We start from the raw sequence: 12220 nt of genomic DNA on the forward strand, positions 1-12220 counted from the left end.
GTTCCACCACTGGCTGAGGCTACCATGAAGGTCTATCCTTCTCAACCTCTCCCCTCACCTGAGGTGTGGGGACCCTCATGTTAACCCACGCCTGTTGTCTTTCACTAATGAGAGAGCAGCTATATGGTCCTCTGGGACTATGGTGATTTTACATTTTCTTTTTTGAAGTTAGATAGCAACTAAGAATTACTTCAGTTCTTCTTTGCCCCTGCAAATAATTGATCCCGGTTTTAGAACATAAGAACTAGGAGCAGGGGTAGGCCCTTCGAGCCTGCCCCACCATTCAGTAAGATCATGACTGAGCTTTCCGTGGACTCGGCTCCATTTACAAGCCCTCACACCATAACTCTTAATTCCTTTATGTTTCAAAAAAGATCTATCTTAGCTTTAAAAGCTTTTACTGAAGTAGAGTCAACTACTTCCCCGGGCAAGGAATTCCATAGATTCACAACTCTCTGGGTGAAGCAGTTCCTTCTCAATTCAGTCTGTGCTTATGATGCTGCAACCCAGTGAGAGTAGCCAATTTTGGGGAGGAGGGTAAGCTGATCAGTCCAAAAATAGTTTAGATTCACAATGTATCTTTGGTAAAACTGAGCAGTATTTTTGTTTTGGTCACTACCTCACATAAGAGTTCTGTTCAGAATGCCAGTTCTGAAGTGTGCTGCCAGCATTCATGGTTTTATTTTAAACCGAGTGTATATTATGTTGTCACTATGGACTTCTAAGAGCCTTGCATTCCCAGAAAAGGCCTGTCATATCCTTGTCTCAGATTAGTAATTAGAATGTCTCTGTGAAAATGCTGATTGTCACGTTTTGGTTTTTCTCCACTCAGTGGTTTTATATTTAAGACTGACCGCTTGTATTCCCTTCTCCCTCCAGGAGTTTTTATCGGTTTGAGGCTGTTTGGGATAGCTCTCTGCACAACTCCCTGCTCCTAAACCGTGTGACGCCGTATGGTGAAAGAATCTACATGACCCTTTCTGCCTATCTGGAGGTTTGTCTCTTAACTGTTTCTAACAAATCAGCAATGTGTTCTGATAACCATTGGCTTCATCTTGTAACAGTTCAAATGTAAGAAAGATCGACATTTTCTCCTTGCGCTGATTTCATTCAGAAATGGAAATTGGGTATTATTTTTTGGAATGCACAGGTGAAAATTTCTTTACAGAAACGAGCCAATCTCTTTGATATCACACATAGGAAGTTGACTTCAAGTCTAGTTTGCAGGTGAAGTGTAATTGGTGATAGGTTGGTAACTGGAACAAGGCTATAAAATGGAAGGTACAGGTCTGTAATATAAAATACACAATGAAACCTAATATATGATCTTTGCATTATTTCCAATACTGTGATCAGTAAGTCATACAACTTTGATCAATTTGAGAAACAGAATTGGTTTTGTTTGGCATATGAAGTCTCTTTAAATTGCACCTTCCAAATTCACGATCTCTTCCACCGAGAAAGACTACATCCTGTAAGTACCCCCTTATCCTCATTTGGAAATATGTCATTGGCTGGGTCAAAATCCTAAGACTCCCTCCCTAGCGATTGTATGGGTATCCCTACACATCAAAGACTAAAGTCGTTCAAGAGAACAGTTCACCGCTACCTTCTCAAGGACTGATGGGAGTGGACAGTAAATGCTAGACACGAATGAATAAAATAAAAGATAGATTTTTTTGTGGTGAAGATGTAGTGAGTTGCAAATTTATTTAGAGTCTACATTTTTGGGATGTTGAAACGCCATTACTCAATATAGAAAAATGTAGCGTGAGTTCAAAAGCTCCTCATGTTGAGTGTAAAATCTAGCAATCTCTTGTGACCAAACTGTTTTCCTGGAACTAATGATTGCAGAAGTATAGTTCAAAAAATTATCTCTGTACTCAGACCAAATGCCTACAATGTGAGTTGGTCATCTTGCTTTAGTGACAGCAGATTCTATTCATAGAATCCCTACAGTGTGGAAACAGGCCATTTGGCCCAACAAGTCCACACTGACCTTCCGGAGAGTAACCCACCCAGACCCATTCTCCTACCCTATTACTCTACATTTACCCCTGACTAATGCACCTAACCTACACATCCCTGAACACTTTGGACAACTTAGCACGGTCAATTCACCTGACCTGCACATCTTCGGGAGGAAACTGGAGGACCCAGAGGAAACCCACACAGACATGGGGAGAATTTGCAAACTCCACACACAGTTGCCGGAGGCTGGAATTGAACCTGTGTCCCTAGCGCTGTGAGGCAGCAGTGCTAACCACTGAGACACCGTGCTGCCCAATTCTGCCTAACTTTCTTGTTGGCTTATTTTTCAGAAAATTTTCAGTGCAGCTGCCGCATTTCTTGTTGCATTCTTAGAATTTCTAGGTGTGGAAAATGCCATTCAGTTTCCATGCAGACCCCCCCCCACCCCCCGCCCCCACAAGGTGCTATGAGGCAGCAGCACAAAGCACTGAGTCACCATGCCCACCCACTTAGTCTTATTCCTAACATCTAAATTAGCAGACTGTTTAGATGCCATATTGAGTATTGAACGAGTCAGGATAGGTGCCAGCACCTTTTGATGTTAACTCCACATTTTAGGGGTGTCAGTGACACGCCAACACACAAGCTCTGTAAGAAATTCAGTCCTGCTGTTAAATCAGGATTAAATCGATAGTAATCCCAAACTCCCTCACTGAGATAAGTGCAAGCCGCTACCTTATTAAACAGATACTCTTTTTAAAAAAAAAAAGCAAAGAACTGCGGATGCTAGAAATCAGAAACAAAAGCAGAAATTGCTGGAGAAAGTCAGCAGGTCTGGCAGCATTTGTGGAGAGTAAGCAGAGTTAACATTTTTCGTCCGATAATCCACCTCCAGAAGGAGAGTCATTGACACAAAACATTAACTCAGTTGTCTTTCTCTCATTGGCTTAACACCATCTGATTCACCACTCATGTACTGTGTAGCTTTGATTTGCTAATTATCTTTTATGGATGCAATTATGCTGGTTTGCTAAATTGATTTTTTTTTTGGTGCGCGCGCGTTGGCATTTTAACTCAGAATTTAATTTGTTTCTGCATCTTTTAATCTTCTAGCTTGACCATTGTATCCAACCTGCAGTCATCACCAAGGATATCTGTATGATCTTCTACTCCCGGGATGCCAAGATCTCACCTCCACGGTCACTGCGTAATTTGTTTGGAAGTGGCTATGCAAAGACACCCGACTGGTACGTGAGCCTTTCGAGATTAAACACATAAAGACACTCAATGGGGATTTAAAATGTTACCAATAGGAGGATAAATTCAGAGAAATGCAGTCCTTGTCCTTTCATGGGATGTGGGTGACACTATCCAGACCAGGATTGATACCATCCATGCCCTGGAACTGAATGGCTCAATGCGTCATTTCAGAAGGCAGTTAATTGTAAATGACCTAGAGTTACACACAGATCAGATGGGGTAGGGATGGCTTGTTTCCTTAATGGGTATTAGTGAACCAGTTGGATTTTTACATCAATTTTTATGCTCATTTCTTGATTGAATTTAAATTTCATCATGAAACTAGTTTCCGTCGCCTTCCGTGGTGGAATGAGAGCCAGGGCGTTGGCCTGGGACTCTATACTACTAATGACATTGTCACTGCCTCGCCCTAGTTTAGCCCAGTCACTGCCATAAGAAACTGAGGGAAGCCAATCAGCTCCACTATTCAATGGGATTGTGGTTGATCAGATCTTTAACTCCACTTTCCTACCTTTTCCCAGAACTTCACAGATTTCTTTACAGATTAAGACCCCCCCTCTATTGCAGTCATGAATATTCTTAAAGATCCAGCCTCGACTGCCCTTGTGGTAAAGAATTACACAATGTCTGAGAGAAGAAATTCCTCCTCAGCTGTGTCTTCAATCTGCCCCCCCTTTATTCTGACATTTATGCCCCCTGCTCCTAGAAGGTGGGTAGTTATGAGCTCAGTTGAGATTTTCATGAATGTCTCAGCTGATTATTTGGATAGACATGATGTGCAGGGATCTGGGGAGAAGGCTAGGAGGAAGTGAGGACTGCAGATGCTGGAGACCACAGCATCCCTCCCGCAAATTCCCTCCCCCTTACCCTTTATCTCAGCCCGCTTGGCACACCAGCCTCATTCCTGAAGAAGGGCTTGTGCCTGAAACGTCGATTCTCCTGCTCCTCGGATGCTGCCTGGCCTGTTGTGTTTTTCCAGCACCACATTTTTCAACTCTGGGGAGAAGGCAGCAATTTGGCAATGGGGGAATAGAACTGTGCAGGCACGATGTAACAATTCAATGTGTCTTGAGGTTATCCCACGAAGGGAAACCCACCTTTCTGCATCTATCATATCAAGTTCCCTGTTCCACTATCTTTTATGTTTTAATAAGCCCCCCTCTCATTCTTCTAAACGGCAATGAGTACAAGCCCAATGTTCTCAAACTCTCCTCATAAAGAAATCCCTCCAACTCCAGGATCAACCTAGTGAACCTCCTCTGAACTGTCTCCCGTTCCTTAGATCCAAGGGACCGAAATGGTTTGTAGTATTTCGATGCAGCCTGACCAGTGCGTTTGTGTAGTTTAACTAAGACCACCCTATGTTTGTGTTCTGTGCCTATTGAAATGAATGGGAAATGATCCATTTGCCCTCCCTTTTACATGATGGCCTTGGATGCTTGCTTTTTGAGATTTTTGCTTACAGACACCCAAACTCCTGTGCTGCAGCTTTCTGCAATATTTCCCCATTTAAATATTAGTCGAAGAGGTGTGGTGCTGGAAAAGCACAGCTGGTCAGGCAACGTCTGAGGAGCGGAAGAATTGATGTTTTGGGCATAAGCCCTTCACCAGCTCATTCCTGATTTAAGTGTGTATGCCCAAAACGTTGATTCTCCTGCTTCTCTGAGGCTGCCTGACCGGTTGTGATTTTCAGACACCACAGTCTTCGACTTTGATCACCAGCATCTGCAGTCCTCACTTTCTCCCATTTAAGTATTTTTCAGTTCTTTGATTCTGCCTGTCAAAGTGCCTCACCTCACATTTTCCCAAGTTATGTTCTACCTGCCAAGATTTTGCTCACTCTCCTATCTATACCCCCCCCCCTACGTTCTTTGTGTCATGCAAGCCACTTGCCTTGCCACACATTAATATCATTCACAAGCTTGGTGCTAATACACTCACTTCCTTCATTCAAGTCATTAATATGGATATTGTAAATAATTGGCCCAGTACTGATCCATGTGGCACCCCATCAATTTCACATTTCCAGAAAATGCCTTCTTTATTCCAGTTGCGTTTTCTATCAGTTAGCCGTTATTCTATCCAACGTTAGGGGTTCTTGTATTATTGAGTAACCTTATGTTGGAACCTTATTGAATGCCTTTTGAAAATCCAAATATATTCCATCCACTGGTTTCCCTTTATTCTGCTTGTTAACTCTGCAAAGAATCGAAGAATTTTTTTGCGTTGTTTTGTGTGTAAATGGGCTATACGCTTGTTTTTTTTAAATATAAAATGACTTTTGATTGAAAAAGTAATACTTTGGTAATCATTTTCTGTAATGTGAAGGGAGATACTGATGAGGAGGATAAAAATATTTACTTGTTTTTCTTCGGTTTTGATTCAGTAACCGAGTGAGTGGAGTGTATGAGCTCAGTTTGTGCAAAATGGCTGACACAGGGAGCCCTGGTAAGTCCAAGATTTCAGTGATCTTGTATCTATTTATGCCATTCACCCCAGCCTTTGCCTGTCACTCCAGGTGTCTCTGGTTGGAATGGTAACTGATATTTATTTATGCTTTTGCTGAGGTTTGCGTTTTGCTGACGAGACTGTATTTTTGCCCATCCCTCGCTGACCTGATGAGTTTGGAAATTACCTTCTAGAACTGCTGCTGTCATTGACGTTGGATTTGGTACCACCACTCGGGTTACTGGACTATTTCAGAGTCAATCACTGTGTTGCTGAAGTCATGCACGTCAACTTACATTGTCAAGCCCCTGTCTCCTTCCCTGATGACCATTAGAGTCAAAGAGCTGCACCAGCACAGAAACAGACCCTTCGGTCCAACTCTTGCATGCTGACCAGTTATCCCAATCTAATCTAGTCCCGTTTGCCAGCTTGGCCCATATCCCTGTAAACCCTTCCTATTCATGTACCCATCCAGATGCCTTTTAAATGTTGCAATTGTACCAGCCTCCACCACTTCCTCTGGTAGCTCATTCCATACATGTCCCACACACTGCGTGAAAAGGTTGCCCCTTAGGTCCCTTTTATATCTTCCCCTCTCACCCTAAACCTGTGCCCTCAAATTCGGGACTCCCCCACCCCAGGAAAAAGACCTTGTCTATTTGTCCTATCCATGCCCCTCATGATTTTATAAACCTCTGAGGTCACCCCTCAGCCTTCATTGCCCCAGGTAAAACAGCCCCAACCTATTCACCCTCTCCCATAGCTCAAATCCTCCAACCCTGGCAACACTCTTGTAAATCTTTTCTGAACCCTTTCAAGTTTCACAACATCTTTCCGATAGGAAGGAGTCCAGAATTGCACATGATATTCCAAAAGTGGCCTAACCAATGTCCTGTACAGCTGCAATGTGACCTCCCAACTCCTGTATTCAATACTCTGACCAATAAATGAAAGCATACCACATTCCTCCTCCACGAGCACTCCAAGGTCTCTTTGTTCAGCAACACTCCCCAGGACCTTACCATTAAGTGTATAAGTCCTGCTAAGAATTGCTTTCCCAAAATGCAGCACCACACATTTTCTGAATTAAACTCCATCTGCCACTTCTCAGCCCATTGGCCCATCTGATCAAGGTCCCGTTGTAATCTGAGATAACCTTTTTCGCTGTCCACGACACCTCCAATTTTGGTGTCATTTGCAAACTTACTAACCACCAGCTTGTTGTTTGTTACCTGAATTTTTTTCCCAAGCTGAATTCAATTTCTCACACTGCTCTGATGGGATTTAAATTCACTTTCTCAGAATTACGGCAGTCGTTGAATGGGGAGCATTGACATTGTAATAGAATTTTGTTTCAAATTGATATCACTTCCATGTAACCCGTCAGGGTACTTAGCTGCTGTTTATGGCTCCCTGGATTTAATTTCCTTCAAGCCAGCAGGACACCTGCCACAGTGACAGCCTCACACAGGCATCTCAAAATATCAAAGCCAATTAAATCCATTTGATCAATAAAATGACTTCCTGCCTTATCCCTGAACCTCAGCTATGCTGAAAGAACAGATGTACCATGACAGTATAGATGACATACCTTTAATGGCATAGTATGTGCTTTCTCACACTATTATTAGAAGTCTGGAGAGATTTTCCTGTACATTTTTTGCAGTTGAAATAGAATTAAGCAAGATTCCTGTATTGCCTTAGTTTGAGTATATTTGCAACTAGTGCCTCTTTTCATCGGATGAACTTTGTTCTCTACCCCAGTTACTTTCCACAGGGAATTGTGAACACATTATATCACAGAGCAGCATATTAGGGAGAAAATCAATTCAGGAAATATGATCTCCTTTGAAATATATTTTCAGGAAATATATTGACCTGTGGTTATTCACAAAAGATTGACTTCAAATCATCATGATGTGCATCACGAGTGTCATCTCGTTACAATTTTTAGAAATATCAAAGCACTTAATTGATTTTGGTGCAGGGCACAGTAGGTTGTTTTACACACCCATATTAATGTGTCAAATTAACCAGAAAAAGACTTTCAGAGATTTATAAAGATTTCATTGTAAATCTATAATGTAATACATCATCTAGTCTTAGAATATTGCAGCACTCAGGCCTTTCAGCTTATTGTGTCTGCATTGGCGATCCGATACCTATCTACACTAATCTGATTTCCCAGCAGTTGGCCTGTACAATTGAGTGCTGTGGCTTTTCAAATATTCATCTAAATCTACTAAATCTGTGATGAGTGAATGAGAGAGCAGCCCTATGGTCCTCCTGGGTAACAGATCCGAGAATTCCCTACAGTGTGGAAGCAGGCTGTTCAGCTCATCGAGTGTACACTGACCCTCCAAAGAACATCCCATGTAAGACTTTCTGGCCCAGAAATAGGAATGCTACCCTTGCACCACTAAGGTCCCTTAAGAACTTGATTCTTAAATGCAAAAGACCAATGAGAAATTTGGAATATTGGTTTATTGCTTAACATTTATATTTTATATTTTCTTTGGCTTTTTTTAAAAAAAGATTAATTTGTATCATTCTAGTGACTAGGCAGAACAGGGAAATACAGAGAGCACAAGGAGGTTACTCAGCCTGTCATTCTCTTGCTGTCTCCATTCATCCTCTCGGTGGTCTGTAGCTGATTGACAAACACAAGCTGGGCTGGATGAAAAGTAGGCTGCTAGGAACGTAGCTGGCGTCTATTATAGTCTACCGAGTGTCCAGGAAAAATAATTGTTAATTGAATTATTGATTTTCTACCTCGAGTGACGACTCAAGTTCTTGAAATATTTAAGTTTTATTGTGGATGACAAAATTATATCGTTGTGAAAGCAGAGAGTGCAGAGGAAACTGAGCAGGTCTGACAGCATCTGTGGAACATAAGGACTAGGAGCAGGAGTAGGCCGTCCGGCCCTTCGAGCCTGCTCCACCATTCGATAAGATCACGGCTGATCTTTTCATGGACTGAGAGCCACTTAGCCGCCACTCACTGTATCCCTTAATTCCTTTATTGTTAAAAAAAAATCTACCTTAGCTTTAAAAATGTTTAATGAAGTAGAATCAACTATTTCCCTGGGTAAGGAATTTTATAGATTAACATCCCTCTGGGTGAAGAAATTCCTTCTCTATTCAGTCCTAAATCTGCTCCCTCTAATCTTGAGGCTTTGCCCTCTTGTCCCAGTTTCACCTGCCAGTGGAAACATCCTCTCTACTTCTATCTTGTCCATTCCCTTCATAATTTTATGTGTTTCTATAAGATTCCCCCCTCACTCTTCGAAATTCCAATGAATATAATCCCAATCTACTCAATTTCTCTTCATAAGCTAACTGCCTCAACTCTGGAATCAACCTAGTGAACCCAGTCTACACCCTGTCCAGTGCCAGTACATACATTCAAGTAAGGAGACCAAAACTGTACACCGTATTCCAGGTGTGGCCTCACGAGCACCCTGTACAGCTACAACATAACCTCCCTGCTTCTAAACTCAATCCCTTTAGCAATGAAGGACAAAATTCCATTTGCCTTCCTAATTACTTGTTGAACCTGCAAACCAACCTTTTGTGGTTTGTTGCCAAGGACACCCACGTCCCTCTGCATAGCACATGCTGCAACTTTTTACCATTACTGTTACTTCTAACAAAATGGATGACTTCACATTGTATTCCATCTGCCAGACCTTTGCCCGCCCACTCAATGTATCTATGTTCTTCTGCAAATTTCACAGTCCTCTGCACACTTTGCTCTGCCACTCATTTTTGTGTCATCTGCAAACTTTGACACGCTACACGTGGTCCCCAACTCCAAAGTCGTGATCCCGGAGACAAGCCACGAGTCACTGATTGTCAGCCAGAATATCACTCATTTATCCCCACTCTTTGCTTCCTGTTAGTCAACCAATCCTCTATCCATGCTAATACTTTACCCATAATGCCATGCATCCTTATCTTATGCAGCAGTGTCTTGTGTGGCACCTTGTTGAAGGCCTTTTGAAAATCTAGGTACACTACATCCATTGGGTTCCCATTGTCCACCTTGCTCGTAATGTCTTCGTTGAATTGATACACAGGGTGAGATACAGAGTTGGCCGTGGCAGGACCATCAAAGCAATACACTTTTTTTCGCTGTGCAATCATGTAATTCCTGGGAGAGGCACACGCACATAAATAAATTCTGATCCAGTGAAGGAATGAGCAGTGTGTAAAATTCCTCTCCATATTCCTCAGACAATTTAAATCAAATCTGGAGAAGCACACCTTACCTATATTAAAAAACATTGAACGTAATGATTCAATCTCTCCCCGACTCAGGAAATAGTCTTGTCCCCTACATGAAGACATACATGACATCAAAATGCACAACAACAATCAGCGCTAACTTCACGGGCTCACGATTCTCTCTATCATTGCCATTCCTGTTTAACATCTCAATTTATTTGCAACATCAATTACTTAGTGCGCAAGTTCCAGGTCCCAGCATTTCTGAATCTGCACTTTTTCTCACTCTTTTTATGGGTCAGCGTTTTTGTTTTAATTGGTATTTATTGGCTTGCATTTGGTGAATTGAATTTTTTAAAAATTTAGATAACGATAAGCTCTTTCTTTAAGTTAATCTGTTTGTATTTATTTGGAAAGGTTTAGCTAGCCTTTCAACATCATTTCAGTCACTGGTGTATGCTTGAACTTTGGGTCTGCTTTAGTTTGATCATGGCACCAATTCATTCTGCCATCCTGACGATGGGTTACACCCGAAACGTTGAGTTCTGCCCCTCCTGATGCTGCCTGGCTTGCTGTGTTCTTCCAGCCTCCTGCTTATTAATGTACATTCCAGCAGCCTTTCATTTGGAGAATGGGTGCACATTACAATTAGAAAGTCCAAAGGTAACCTACTTAAACATTGGCATGATATAGAAAGATCTGTGTTGCCTGCAGTATTTCACTAAATGTGTTTCTGGCCGTGGATATATTTGAGGGGAACCTGGATAAAAATGTGAGGGGGAGAGAAATGGCTATTGATAGGGATTGTTGTAAATTAGGTTATGAGGAGGCTTACATGGAACATGAACACAGTCAGCAGCTGGTGGACGTAGGGGGTCATTGACTATGTTTAAGTCAGAGCTGGATAGATACGTTAGACAGAGGACTCGGGAGTTATTGGGTAAATACGAATAAAATTCAAAACCAGACTGAACAACTATGATCTTATTGATAGGCGGAACAGGCTTGAGGGGCCACATTGTCTACTTCTGCTATTTTATGTGCTCTTATGAAGCAGCACTGTTTCTGTTCTGCAAATTCGGTACTGCACTTTGCTCATGAAAATGAAATGACAATTCTCCATAGTAGGCAGAGTTAGTTATCCACAAATATCCCTGCTCCACATACAATCCCTATAGTATAGAAGCAGGCCATTCAGCCCATTGAGTCCACTTCAACCCTTAGAAAAGCACCCCACCAAGACCCAACCCTATCCTATCCCCATAACCCTGCATTTTCCAATGGTTAATCCACCTAGCCTGCACATCCCTGAACACTACAGGCAATTTAGCATGGCCAATCCACCTAACCTGCACATCTTTGGGCTGAGAGGAAATCGGAGCACCCGGAGGAAACCTGTACAAACTCTGCACAGACAGTCGCCCGAGGCTGGAATTGAACCCGGGTCCCTGGTGCTCTGAGGCAGCAGTGCTAACCACTGAGCAACGGTGCTGCCTAATGGATTGGAAAAATATGATCAGAAAACACCATTGGCGAACTCTGTTTCAATTCTTGTCCCTCCATATCTGTGCAGGTGAAAATAAGTTTATTAGAATTATGGTCACGTTTGTGCAACCTGAACAGTTTTTAACATAGGTGGAATAATACTTTCTCCTTCTTCTCCAGGAATGCAAAGAAGGAGGAGAAAGATTTTGGACACTTCTGTTGCCTACGTACGAGGGGAAGAGAATCTAGCAGGTTGGAGACCCCGTGGGGACAGCCTCATCCTCGAACACCAGTGGGAACTGGAAAAACTGGATCTCTTGCTTGAGGTAAACAAAAGGGAACACTGGATACTGGAAAACCAACGGAAAATACTGAAAACTCTCAGCTGGCCAGGGAATATCAGCGGGAAGAAAACCCTAGCTATCATTGCAGGGTGATGTCTTTCACAGAACCGGTTTCTAGGTGACCTCGAAGGATAGAATATCCTTTATTGTCACATGTGCTCAAGTATAGGGGTACAGTGAAACGTTTACAATGTGCCTCTTATGGCACCATCTTAGTTATAAAGTATCGAGGTACGACCCTTAGATACATAAAGAGGAATGAAAAGGAGAAGATGCATCACCTTACAGTGATTCATAATATAAGACATTGGGTTAAGAGGGTAAACAATTAGAGTCAGATAAACAAATTGCAGATAAACGGCACATTGCAGTGGCACAGTGCAGGGGCTTCCAAACATGGTCTGACCAACCTCCCACGCCACTGACCACCTGTGCCAGGCCTCCAGCCCACTCTGCTCCAGCTCCCAGCGCTAAAGCAGATTACA

General features: G+C 42.4%; 1 protein-coding gene across 21 annotated transcripts in view; it reads left to right on the forward strand.

Annotated features, from left to right (window-relative positions):
• The window catches only part of kif1b (kinesin family member 1B), a 244283-nt gene that overhangs the window by 215535 nt on the left and 16528 nt on the right, over window positions 1–12220 (forward strand). For all 21 annotated transcript variants that reach the window (XM_043676209.1, XM_043676211.1, XM_043676217.1 and 18 more), the window contains 4 exons: window positions 880–994; window positions 3085–3218; window positions 5618–5679; window positions 11572–11717. In XM_043676209.1, the coding sequence (XP_043532144.1) occupies window positions 880–994; window positions 3085–3218; window positions 5618–5679; window positions 11572–11717 (457 nt within the window). The remainder of the gene's footprint in view (window positions 1–879; window positions 995–3084; window positions 3219–5617; window positions 5680–11571; window positions 11718–12220) is intronic.

Source organism: Chiloscyllium plagiosum, chromosome 34, assembly GCF_004010195.1.
Source record: "Chiloscyllium plagiosum isolate BGI_BamShark_2017 chromosome 34, ASM401019v2, whole genome shotgun sequence".
NCBI classification, from domain to species: domain Eukaryota; kingdom Metazoa; phylum Chordata; class Chondrichthyes; order Orectolobiformes; family Hemiscylliidae; genus Chiloscyllium; species Chiloscyllium plagiosum.